The 13,396-nt window shown below is 36.6% G+C and overlaps 2 protein-coding genes across 2 annotated transcripts; both read right to left on the bottom strand.

Moving 5' to 3' along the window:
* Positions 1-452: 452 nt before the first annotated feature.
* On the bottom strand, positions 453-4,731 carry LOC307123102 (CD209 antigen-like protein 2). The gene is made up of 5 exons (XM_079811493.1): positions 4,448-4,731; positions 1,713-1,817; positions 1,507-1,628; positions 1,333-1,436; positions 453-970 (listed from the first exon to the last, which is right to left on the bottom strand). Exons 1-5 carry the CDS (start codon positions 4,542-4,544, stop codon positions 832-834), a joined length of 567 nt encoding a protein of 188 aa, XP_079667619.1. The 5' UTR covers positions 4,545-4,731; the 3' UTR covers positions 453-831.
* Positions 4,732-5,229: 498 nt separating this feature from the next.
* On the bottom strand, positions 5,230-12,600 carry LOC307123811 (uncharacterized protein). The gene is made up of 5 exons (XM_079812529.1): positions 12,430-12,600; positions 6,660-7,454; positions 6,448-6,569; positions 6,267-6,370; positions 5,230-6,077 (listed from the first exon to the last, which is right to left on the bottom strand). Exons 1-5 carry the CDS (start codon positions 12,527-12,529, stop codon positions 5,945-5,947), a joined length of 1,254 nt encoding a protein of 417 aa, XP_079668655.1. The 5' UTR covers positions 12,530-12,600; the 3' UTR covers positions 5,230-5,944.
* Positions 12,601-13,396: the final 796 nt, after the last annotated feature.

A 13,396-nucleotide genomic window follows, 5' to 3' on the forward strand; every position in this document is an offset into this window, starting at 1 on the left:
ATCAGACGGTCTTTAATGAAACGCGAGCAGATCAAAATGATCATGAAATCAAAATGATCTTTTTTAAAGATCTTATTTACTTTTTTAGCACACATTACAGGTCTTAGGGTGAACAATTAATCCGTGCATGTTAATACACAGAAATGTTTGCCGTGGTAATCTTTAATCAAAATCTGAAAAGTAACTTCCGGTCTGGAATGGCGTTCCCTTTCCGATGACGACTGTGTGACGACTTGGGTTTGACTATCCTTAACCACTCCCCTCCAACCGTTAATCTGCTATGAGCGAGAGACGGAGGGAGGAGTGCTGAAGTAAAACCCTGCCCTTTATTCAATATTCCGTTTCACTTGGAAATATGTCACAGCACTGAAATAAAATCAGTTGCAACTTCCGGTTCACTGGGACTTTAATGAGGCCCATGTTCACACTGGCAATAAAAAAGCAATTGTATGAAATGTGTACTATGGTAATAACCGTTATTGACCCTTTTATTGAAAGTGAAAACAATACAACACAGGCAGTTTCACAGACACTCAATATCAGAGGAATAGAGTGAATCAGGGCAATCTGGGACACTTCAGATGTCTGTAGTTTACTGTGATTGTCAGTATTGACATAGAGACGCATTATAACAGAATAAGATCATATTAACATAGAGCTGCTTGATGGAGCAAGACATGAACACATCAGATGTAAAGTTCAGCATCACGCTTTCACATGAACACAGTTCACATGAAATAAACTTCAATAATTTCAATAATGAATTGTGTTGACAATAAGAATGATTCCATAAGATAACAAGTTTAATCATGAAAAAAAAATGGATGATCCCTATTTCTCACAAATCGCTTTTTTCTTGTCAGAGCATTTGAGATCATTCCAGTTGTTCAGGGTGTGTTTGTCAGGATTCAGTTCAATGCAGTCCTCATCTCTACTACCGTAGTTATTCGGCTCACCTTCAGCCCAAAACCTGAATACAATATGTCAGATTTTCAATGATCCATAACCTCAGAAAGTTTTTATCCATTAAGCACCTAACAAATTAGGAATGTCACCCACAATAAATTAATAAATCATAAATTAACAGCACTCACAGTACCGCATTGACAAGTTTCAAGAGTGAACTTAAAGCAGAAGTGAAAGTGCAGAAAAGTAAGTTTTTTTTTTAATAGATTTTATTTATAGGGAGTGCCTTTGCGGTTTTGCTGGAAAAGCTGTCTTCAGCAATTTTCTGGAGGTTTTGAAGTTCTTTTTTTATTTTTAAAGATAATTAAAAAGACTAAAACAAATAGGCCTAAATACATGATTTTCTGTGAGTGTTTTTTCACTTACACTTGATTCAGTGGTGAATTATCCACCCATTTCATGATTCCCTCGTTCTCAATGTCAGACAAACCAATCCACACTCTCTCCTTGATGAATGAAGATATGAACCTCTGTGTGTGAATAAAAACAGGAGTAAGTGTGATTCCTCTCATTCATGAACAGTCACTCACACAAACTCACCTGCTTCTCTTCAGTGTTGATAATGATCAGATCAGCTCCTCGATCCCTGCAGTACTGCCTGCTCTCAGACCAGCTCTTCAACTCGTTGGATATGAACAAGCCATCTGGACCCCACAGATGTCCTAATAGAAACACAACTTTTTTTAACTGTACACCTAAAAAATGAAGACAAAAAAGGAAAAAGAAAAGATGTACACAAAACTAACCTCGTTTAGAAGCACCATGAAAGTATTGCAGTACAATGCCAACAATCAGAAGAAGACAAAGGATCCCAAGACACACTGTGATCGGCATCAAACACCGACTTCCTCCTGCCGAACAAGAACAAAACAGAAATATTAAAGAATTCACTCTATATTTTCAGTTCTGTCATGTGGAGAGTTTGGGATGGTAATAGATATGGCAACGTTAAAGGGTTAGTTCACCCAAAAATGAAAATTCTGTCATTAATTACTTACCCTCATGTCGTTGGACACCCGTAAGACCTCCGTTCATATTCGGAACACAAATGAAGATATTTTAGTTGAAAGCTGATGGCTGAGAAAGGCTTCAATCAGGCTTCCATTGGCATTCAGTACATTGACACTTCCAAGATCCATGAAAGGCACTTAAAACGTCGTTACAAAGTCTATCTCACCACAGTGGCTCTACAATAATCATACAATGCGACGACAATAGTTTTTGTGCGCAAAAAAAAATCAAAATAACACCTTTATCCAACTTGTTCTTGTCTTCCGTGTGCCTCCACGCCGCATGCGCGAGAATATGACGTAGCGCCGGTGTTCGGGAATCGATGAAATACACACTTAAGCCTCATTTTGAGAACTACGCCGAGACCTAAAGCACGATCAATGTAGAATCCAACAGCTTAGACACGCGCGTCTTCCTCTGCTCGTAAACAAATCGCTTCTGGGTCATCTGTCCGAACACCGGATCTGCGTCATATTCTCGCGCATGCGTCGTGGAGGCATACACGGAAGTCGAGAACAAGTTGGATAAAGGTGTTATTTTGATTTTTTTTTGCGCACAAAAACTATTGTCGTCGCATCGTAAGATTATTGTAGAGCCATTGTGGTGAGATAGACTTTGTAACGACATTTTAAGTGCCTTTTATGGATCTTGGAAGTGTCAATGTACTGAATGCCAATGGAGGCCTGTCTGAAGCCTTTCTCAGCCATCAGCTTTCAACTAAAATATCTCCATTTGTGTTCCGAATATGAACGGAGGTCTTACGGGTGTCCAACGACATGAGGGTGAGTAATTAATGACAGAATTTTCATTTTTGGGTGAACTAACCCTTTAATGTGTTTTTATGTGTATTTTACTACTGTAAAATATACAAACATGAACATATTCTCAAAAAAAAAAAAAAAAAAAAATCAAAACTGTAACTTTTAAGGTACAATTGTCTGTCACTGGGGCTGTACCCTTAAGGGTACATTTCTGCACCTTTAAGGCAGGGGTTGGCAAGTTCAGTCTTAGAGAGCTGATGTCCTGCAGAGTTTAGCTCCAACCCTACACCATAGTATAAAACGCATGGCTCCCAGCATGCATTGCAGCATTAAGTATGTCACCATTGTTGAAATTCAATGGTGACATACTTTTTCCTCCTGGAATGTATTAAAAAATCAAAATACAGAATGTCAGATTTGCTTAAAGAACATATTGTTAGTGAATATTTTTTATTAACATTTTTAGTCAACAATGAGTTTAGTATAACATACTTATTCATGATAAGTTTTGTTAATGGCTTCTTTTGATTTGAACAGATTGTGTTTTGTTAACACTGTAACAAAAACCACAAACTCACATAAAAACCCAAGAGTCAAACTGTCCAAATAAATGAAACACAAATCACCATAATGGTGACCAAACATTTTCAATAAAACATCAACATCTAAACCTCTGTTAATTCTCAATAAGAGCTTCTATAGATGTCTTTCAGGGTTGGAGCCAAACTCTGCAGGACAGCGACTCACTAGGACCGAACTTGCCTACCCCTGCTGTAAGTAGAGGAAAACAATGTACCCTAGGGACCAATTGAGTACCTTTAAAGGTACAGTTATATGTTTTGTTCCCCAAGGAACAACATTGTTGCTTTTTTCTGAGAGTGTATGCTATATATATATATATATATACAGAAATATTGACATGTTGGTCTTGGAAAACACAGATTGAAATTAGTGCTGTCAAAATTAGCGTGTTAACACGAGCAATTCACACACAACGCCCAGAAAGACGCACACCAGTATGCACACAGACAATGTGCCAGAATCAAGTTCTCTTTTGCGCTTGAACGAACAATAACACACAGAATTATGCCAAAATGCCTGTTTTGTGGAGTATTCTCATATCTAAATGAATCTATATTTCATTTATTATTTATGCAGTGCAGACTGTTTGATAACTTTATTCAATTTCTGTATATGTCTAACAGTATGAAGGCCACAGGTAAATATGACATTTACTATAATGGGGTTATGTGAAGGTTGTTTTAAGTTCACTTAAATTAAAAGTTTTTTATTATTATTATTATTATTATTATTATTATTATTATTATTATTATTATTATTATTATTATTATTTTTAAGCCTAATAAATGTTGAACTTGATATAGTTTTAATTATACTGTAATGTTGAATGTCTATCATAATGTTTAAAAATAATAATTTCAGACATCAGTATCAGTATGAGTATCAGTGATAAAAAAATGCCATCACAACAAATATTTAAAAAAATACTGTCTTTAATATTTTTCTACATTAATTTAGAGAGTAACTGTGGAATTTCTACAACACAAAAATATAAAAATATATAATTATAATTACAGAAAAAATGTAATAATTATAATTTTTTTGTAATCGATTGACAGCATTGATTGAAACCTAACACTGAAACCTCTCTGAGGCCAACTCTGCTTCAAATTAAATGCTGTACTTACTGCGATTTTGAGCTCTTCCTTCATTCTGGCTGCATCTTTGAGGTTCAGAGTTCTTATTATTTCTGCGTTTATTTTCATAAAAGTCCTCTAATTCCATTATTTGATCTTGAGTCTTGCAGTGTCAGTCTTGACAGATGAGATGTGGTCCTTAGAATGATGTCTACTTCTTATAATTCATCTTATATAGTGCTAAATTTACACAGGGAGTGATTTCATTTGACGCTGGTCTTCAATGTGAATATAGACTTCCTGAAACTCTCCTCAGAGTCTACACTGTAAAACCCAACAAGTTCAGCAAACTCATTTCATTTGAAGACACCGATTACCACAAAGCATTTACGTTATGAGTACTCTGAACTTATTTTAATCAAGTCCACTAAAACAAGGATATTTCATAATATACAATTAAACTTTACACTGCATTCAAATACTTGATATAGCTGAAACTTCCCTATATTGAGCTGTAAAACAGCTGAAATGACAAATTAACTCTATTGTAGCCCACAATAGCACACACAAAGTCAAATCTAGTAAGTTAAGCTAACTCATTAAATTTGAGGACACTATACCTTAATTATTTTTTTAATTTTAGAAACCAATAGCTATGAGTACTCTGAACTTATTACCAAATTAAGTTCACTAAAAGAAGACTTACATCTGGTAGATCTGGTAGAATGAAGCTCAGAAGATCCTGCACTCTTTCGATCAGAAAAAGTCACTCATCTGACAAAACTCTGACTATTATTGGCATTTGTCAATGGATATAGTCACTGATCCTGGTTAGACTGGGTAAAAATTTTAATAAATAATATTCACCAACAATACTTTCTTGCCACAGATCAGAAATAATTAGTTTAGTCAAATATTTTTCTTCATGACAATTTTTGTTTATGGCGTTTGATTTGAACAGATTATGTGTTTTGTTAACACTGTAACAAAAACCACAAACTCCAAAAGTCAAACTGCCCAACTAAAGGAAACACTTTTTGACGTCAAGCTCCAACATTGGGCAGACGTTGAATTTTGGTTGGAATGAGTGTAAGAATAAATATGGAATAAAAAAAAATGGTTTGACCATTTTATTATGTTTACATTACACTAACCATTTAAAGAGAAAGCAATTCAACTCAAAGCGTCTCACAGACAACAGCATAATACGGTGAATTATTGCAATCTGGGACACTTTAGACTTCTGTAGTTTACTGGCTCATCATAACAGCTAGAATAAGGTCAGATTGACATGAAGCTGCTGTGATGAAGCCAGACATGAACAGATCAGAGGTTTGGTCTCCCAGATCACCAAGCTAATGTTAGAAGTTTATTAAAGCAATACATTTAACAAAAAAGATTACATTTTCATTTTATGAATTTCCATTTGTGGTTTTGTATGTTGTACACAATTATTTAATTAAATTGATAAGGCAGTTTAAATAAATATATATATTTTTTTTACAATAAGATTGATTCGGTAAAATAATACATTTAAAACATTGATCCCTATTTCTCACAAATCCCCTTTCTCTTCTCAGAGCATGGGAGATCATTCCAGTTGTTCAGAATCATGGCTGAATGTATTAGTTCAACACAGTCCTCATCTCCACCTGCATTGTTTGGCTCTTCATACCAGAACCTGAATAACATGTAGCAAGAGTAAACTTAGCACAAGCAAGAGGAAAAGTAATGGAGAGAAGAGTTGTGTTTTGCTAAAAAAAATATTTAGTTTTGGTGTTTGTTTAAAAGTCTTATTTTTTAGAAGTTGTGATGGTCTCATGTTTAAAATACATTTGCAATGATTGTCTGTGAGTGTTTTATCACTTACGTTTGATTCAGTGGTGAATTATCCACCCATGTCATCTTGCCCTTGTTCTCAATCTCAGACAAACCAATCCACACTGTCTCCTTGATGAATGAAGATATGTGTCTCTGTGTGAATAAAAACAGGAATGTGTGAGATTCTCCTTTTTCTCCTTTAACACATAAACTCATTCACACAAACTCACCTGCTTCTCTTCAGTGTTGATAATGATCAGATCAGCTCCTCGATCCCTGCAGTACTGCCTGCTCTCAGACCAGCTCTTCAACTCACTGGATATGAACAAGTCATCTGGACCCCACAGATATCCTAATAGAAACACACATTTTTTAAAACTCTATGGATAAAGATAAAGAAAAGTATGAATAGGAAGTTACTTAAAAACAGATTTGTACAGACCTTGTTTAGATGTTTTCTTTAGTTCTTCACTCAAAGACGTAACTTTGCTTTCTAGCTCTAGTTTCTCCTGATTCAAAGAATCAACACTTCCCTCCAACTGACCTTTCTCACTAGTGAGATCATTGACTCTGGTCTCCAGTTCCAGTTTCTTCTGACTCAAAGAGTTGAAACTGTTTTGTAACTGGCTTTTCTCAGCAGTGAGTTCTTTAGCTCTGGTCTCCAACTGGCCTTTCTCACTAGTGAGATCATTGACTCTGGTCTCTAGCTCCAGTTTCTTCTCACTCAAAGAGTTGAAACTGTTTTGTAACTGGCTTTTCTCAGCAGTGAGTTCTTTAGCTCTGGTCTCCAACTGGCTTTTCTCAGCAGTAAGATCTTTAGCTCTGGTCTCCAACTGGCTTTTCTCAGCAGTGAGATCTTTGACTCTGGTCTCCAGCTTCAGTTTCTTCTGACTCAAAGAGTTGAAACTGTTTTGTAACAGGCTTTTCTCAGCAGTGAGTTCTTTAGCTCTGGTCTCCAACTGGCTTTTCTCAGCAGTGAGATCTTTGAAAGTGGAGTTGGAGACCAGAGTCAAAGAGTTTACGTTGTTCTTCAGTTGGTCTTTATCGATCATTAGATCAGTGTAATTGTCCTGTAAGCTGTTGATAGTGTGGTTGAACTCTTCAACTGTGTTCTTGTAACTCTTTAACAGGTCTCTCTCTGCTGTGATGGTGATGAGCTTCATTATGATGAAGACCAGCAGAACAACACAAATGAGCCCGAAACACACTGTCATCAACACCAAACGCCTGCTTCCTCCTTACAAACAGAGAAAACACACACACACATATCAATTAACAACAATTCCCAGCAGGCACAGTATGTCAATGTGAGGTCAGGAAGACGTTGGACTCCAACTAATCCAGTGTCAGCAAGACGTCAAATTTTGGCTGAATATGAAAATCGAGTTGGCGTCTAAACCCAACGTTTTTTTCTGACGTCAAGCTCCAACGTCAGACAGATACCGCATTGTAAAATTTTTTTTAAAACAGGGTGAAATGCATGTCAGCACATTCAATCTCTCAAAGAAAACAGCATTACCAGCATCACTTATTACAAACCAGACTGATTTCAGCTTATGTCGGATGTCTACAGCAGATGTCTAATTGAGAATTAATAGGTAAATGTGTCGATTATTTGTTGAAAATGTTTAGGCACCATTATGGTTGACTCTTAACTTTTTAACATCAGTTTTTGTCTGACTGCGTTAACTGTGAAAAAGTAATCAAATAGTGTTTTGTAATTGATTTTACCATTATAATCATCATATACATAGTGCTCTGATATAATTCAGAATTAAATCTTATGACTTTTATTCATTTTGTTTTATTGATTACACCAAATCCTTAGTTCTATTTTGTCTACTAAACATTTAGTTCATAAACATCTCATAAAGTCACTCAGTGACATTAATAATCACCATATGAATCTCAACAATGTTGACATGTTAAATGCTGCAATACATTCTGGGAGCCATAGATGAGATTAGGCACGTTTGAGATGCGCCTAGCCTCACCTGAAATGTAGGCGAGAGTAGGCGGCTGCAGTGAGAGGAGGAGTGAAAAAAGTCCAGGCAAGATGGACAGTTCTCTCTTCTCTAGCAGATCAGACACCTACAAGATCTAAAGTAATATCACATGATTCACACTCATGCACTGTGTGGATAAATAAATTGGATAATTTAAGTTCTGTTGCTTTTATATGAAAACAAATATAATGAACAAGATACACAAAGTTCTTATTGGTTATTTAATTCCATTCGAAAGCCGTGTTTATCAATCTCAGTCAGCTGGCATCTCAGTTTATCGCAATGTTATCAATGAAGCTGACTGCACAATGATTCTTTCATAATGTCTACACTTTCTTTGTTTTAATCAGAGTATTTGCCAGCATGCAGAATTCAGCACATAACAAAAAATCTTGGAGGAGTGAGTGGATTCTATCTTAAATGCATCTGATTGGCCATTGCGCTCTAGAAATCAACACATATGTCTGTGATTGGCTACATTGCACAAGCTGCAAAAACATGTTATGAGTTGAAACTGCCTATGCTTGCGCCTGTAAATCGGTTTTGTTTTGTTTTAGTTGTTCATGTTGCTTTATGCAATAGATGAACAACATTTAGTTTGTTTTTATTTTTAGATATATTGTTTTAGTCTCCCACACTCAGTCATCAAATCTACTCCGGTGCCGCACTCTATTGTACTGGGCCCTGCGAGTCCCTTGGGAGTGCAGGTATCTAAAACACAGTTACAACAACAAGCAGAAACAAATATGTTAAAAAGTCAAGAGCCCACCTAAAGCAAACATAACTACATATTTTTAACAAAAAACATCAACATTTAATCAGAGGTGTTTAGTCCAGGGGTCAGAAAGTAAAAGTCCTGCCATATTTTTACTCCACTCATGAACTAATTCATTCTACCTCCTGGCTGAAAAACTGTGCTATTAGCAAATCCAGGTGTTTGGAACAAAATACAGAGCAGGACTTTCCACCTCTGTTCACATTTCAAAGTCTCTGCTGCCCTGTGGTGGACAACTTGAGCCACTGACAATCACAAGATCTCAGAAGAGGAGGATTAAACAACTCCACAAACAGCATTACCAGCTTCACACATTACTAACCAGACTGACTTTATTTCTGTCAGACGACTTACAGAAGCTCATTGAAAATTAACAGAGGTTTAGATGTTGATGATTTATTGAAAATAATAAAGTCACCATAATGGTGATCAGTGTTTGCTTTAGTTGGACTCTTGACCCTTGACTTTCTATCGTTATGTTTTGTCTGACTGTTTATTATGGTGTGTACAGCAGGAAAGAAAGTGTGATCAGTAGATATTGGCTCATTGATGATATGAATATAATCAATAAGGTTGTGGTTTATTGATCTTATATGGATGACATTTGTTATTAATTTCTGTTTGATTACAATTGTGATTCTACAGCGAGAGACGTATCATAATCAGAGATAATCCTGTTAATTTGATCACCTGTGAAATTAACTCTCACTCAGATTTCACAAATCAACCTTTGATTCTCAACAATGGTGACAGGTTTCTATACCTCAATGCATTCTGGGAGCCATGGATGAGTTTTGTATGATGCACCCAGAAGAGCCCAACTAAAGCAAACACTGATCACCATAATGGTAATGTTTTTTATTTTTTCCAATAAAACCTCAACATCTTAACCTCTGTTAATTCTCAATAAGAGCTTCTGTAGAAGTCTGACAGAAATAAAGTCAGTCTGGTTAGTAATGTGTGAAGCTGGTAATGCTGTTTGTGGAGTTGTTTAATCCTCCTCTGCTGAGATCTTCAGAGATTTAATGTCTTCTTTTATCTTCAGTTGATTTCATCTAAAGCTTTGGCTGAAGTCACTTGTAACGGTCTTCTTTGGCACGCTTTACTGCCGTGGATTTCACAAGTTTTTTACAAAACATTTTTTTGGGTGTTTATTCCAACCAAATCGTCTGCCGAACATTGCAGCTTGACATCAAATAGATTTTCAGTTTCAACCAAAATCCAACGTCTGACCGTCACCCCACATAGCAACATTGTGTCGGCCCAGATCCGGCCCAAATCTGGCACTTGTGGCATACTGATCTGGCCCACATGCTGCATTGAATGACGGCCCTTGAGTGGACCACTCCTGTTTGCCAGATCTGGGCCACAAGCAAGCCAGAGCAATGCCACATGTCAGCCAAGAGCAAAGAAATAAACCAGAACTGGACCTTATCTGAGCCACAAAATCTGTGTATAATAAATATGGAGTCAGCTCAGCTTTAATAAACCTGTTAACAAGCAGAATCACTGAAGGAGAGAAGAGAACAGAGAAAATAGATTAGCAGAAACACAAGAACTACAACTGACTTCAGCCATAGATGAAATCAACTGAAGATAAAAGAAAACATTAAATCTCTGAAGATCTCAGCAGAGGAGGATTAAACAACTCCACAAACAGCATTACCAGCTTCACACATTACTAACCAGACTGACTTTATTTCTGTTATACGTCTACAGAAGCTCTTACTGAGAATTAACAGAGGTTTAACGCTAATGTGTTTAATCTGAAGTCACCATGACAGTGATCAGTGTTTCCATTAGTTGGGCTCTTAACTCTAAATATGCAACTGCCTCTTTTGGCTTCTGTGAATGTGTGTTGGTAAAACACATTTGAAGTAGCAAAGGATATTATAGAAAAGTGACATCAGGTGAATATGGTTTCCTGGTGATGGTTTTGTAATCATCATGAAGTTGCCTGGTGTTATTTGCGTCTAACAAGTGTGTTGTATTAATAATACATTTGCACTACAAACCCTGTGTTACTAAAGCATAATGTCCTGCAGTATTATAATAACCAGTTAGAAGATTTTTAATAGAGCACAAAAAGTTATTCAATGACATTAATCAGATACACACAGATATCAAGAATCGGTGTATGAATCTCATCAATGGAGACAAACAAAATAATAGGAAAATTCAGCTGCATAATATATTTATGCTGCAATGCATGCTGGGAGTTCTGTACTATTCAGGTACCCAGCATGCATTGCAGCATGGCAATTTTGATTGTCACCATTGTTGAGAATCATGTGCTGATTGTTGATGTCTGTGTGTGTCGGCATATCATAGGTTATTTATTTTATATGCTCATGTTTGTTAAAATCTTCTAACTGATTGTCAAAACACTGCAGGATATGGTGCTTCAGTAACATAGTATTTTCTAATGAAAATGCATTAATAAATAGATTATAAAAACCAAATGTTATCATTGAATTCATGATGATTTTAAAACCATGACCAGGTAATCACAACCACCTGATGTCACTTCTCTTTAGCTTCTTTTGCTATTTCAAATGTGTTTTACCAACACACATTCACAGAAGCCAAAAGAGGCAGTTGCATATTTAGAGTTAAGAGCCAAACTAATGGAAACACTGATCACTGTCATGGTTAGCGTTAAACTGTCACACATTAGCGTTAAACCTCTGTTAATTCTCAGTAAGAGCTTCTGTAGTCGTCTGACAGAAATAAAGTCAGTCTGGTTAGTAATGTGTGAAGCTGGTAATGCTGTTTGTGGAGTTGTTTAATCCTCCTCTGCTGAGATCTTCAGAGCTTTAATGTCTTCTTTTATCTTCAGTTGATTTCATCTATGGCTGAAGTCAGTTGTAGTTCTTGTGTTTCTGCTCGTCTCTTTTCTTCTGTTCTCTTCTCTCCTTCAGTGATTCTGCTTGTTAACAGGTTTATTAAAGATGAGCTGACTCCATATTTATTATACACAGATTTTGTGGCTCAGATAAGGTCCAGTTCTGGTTTATTTCTTTGCTCTTGGCTGACATGTGGCATTGCTCTGGCTTGCTTGTGGCCCAGATCTGGCAAACAGGAGTGGTCCACTCAAGGGCCATCATTCAATGCAGCATGTGGGCCAGATCAGTATGCCACAAGTGCCAGATTTGGGCCGGATCTGGGCCGACACAATGTTGCTATGTGGGACTGTAGTCTACATCCTGTGCCTGATGGATTCACATATTATTTACCTTTAATCAACATTTCTAAGTATTTGTCTTTTGATAATATTACTTTTAGTGAGCAAGTTATGTTTATAATGTGAAATATCTTAAATCAAGAACATCTGCTTTAAAAGTAAATAGAAACTGAATGCATTTTATGTAAACACAGAAACACTGACACATTGCTCCTAAAAAGGCAAAAAAAATAAAAATTCTGCTTACTGCACATTTGAGCTTTTCCTTCATCCTGTCGGCGACTCTGTGTTTGAGGTCCAGTTGTGCCTTCAGTAACTTTGTTTACAATATATCTACCTGATTTCATTATTTCCTCTTACTCACAGACTTAAAATACAGTAGCTTATGTGTTCACAGATGAGATGCGTTCTGTACTGTAAGACTGGGTTTCCTGCTAAGACAGTACATGAAATCAAACATCCTGCATAAAACAATACATTTCACTAATCTGGAGAGATCTCGAAGAAAGAACATAAGGACCCAGACTTCTCTCCTCGCCCATCTATAAACCCCCCTCTCCATACTTCCTTCCTTTCACCATGACTCAAGTCACTGAAAGTTCACTAAGAATGTCAACATAAAATATATGATGTATCTTGTGAATCTATTGTTTTTTCCCCGTTCGTGTTTGGTATCATTTTAAATGTCTCAGTGTGATTGGTAAAATGGTCTTAATTTCACAACAGTTACTTATATTATGTGAAAGATTGAAAACTTTGGGTGGTGTCTCTACAAGATATCTAATAACCATGGCTCCTGTCCCCCAAAACCAGGTGTGACCATTGAGGCATGAGAGTAGTTCCAACAAATACAAAAATATTTGTGTAGTAAATACAAATATAACTCTTTTGTTCTGGTCTGTTTGTTCTGGGGGAAACTGTCAAAACAAAACAGTCTTTTGAGAATCTATAACCAGGAAGCCCCCACACAGGGCTGTGCAGTTTCTTGAAGTCTACACTAACTCACGCACACTCTCAGAAAAAAAGGTACAGTGGAGGTACAATTTTGTTCCTTGGGCAACAAAACGTATAACTCTACCTTTAAAGGTACTCAATTGGTCCTTAGGGTACAATTAAACCACCTCTACTTAGAGCAGGGGTAGGCAAGTTCAGTCCTAGTGAGTCGCTGTCCTGCAGAGTTTGACTCCAACCCTGAGAGACATCTATAGAAGCTC

The sequence above is a fragment of the Gobio gobio genome (assembly GCF_949357685.1).
Source record: "Gobio gobio genome assembly, chromosome: 3".
Lineage (NCBI taxonomy): Eukaryota > Metazoa > Chordata > Actinopteri > Cypriniformes > Gobionidae > Gobio > Gobio gobio.

Coding starts and splice junctions, on each gene's coding strand:
- LOC307123102 (XM_079811493.1), bottom strand. CDS start 4,544: ATGGAATTAGAGGACTTTTATGAAAATAAACGCAGAAATAATAAGAAC. Junction 1,818..4,447: donor AGGAAGAGCTCAAAATCGCA/GTAAGTACAGCA, acceptor CTTGTTCGGCAG/GAGGAAGTCGGTGTTTGATG. Junction 971..1,332: donor AATTCACCACTGAATCAAGT/GTAAGTGAAAAA, acceptor TATTGTATTCAG/GTTTTGGGCTGAAGGTGAGC.
- LOC307123811 (XM_079812529.1), bottom strand. CDS start 12,529: ATGAAATCAGGTAGATATATTGTAAACAAAGTTACTGAAGGCACAACT. Junction 7,455..12,429: donor AGGAAAAGCTCAAATGTGCA/GTAAGCAGAATT, acceptor TCTGTTTGTAAG/GAGGAAGCAGGCGTTTGGTG. Junction 6,078..6,266: donor AATTCACCACTGAATCAAAC/GTAAGTGATAAA, acceptor CATGTTATTCAG/GTTCTGGTATGAAGAGCCAA.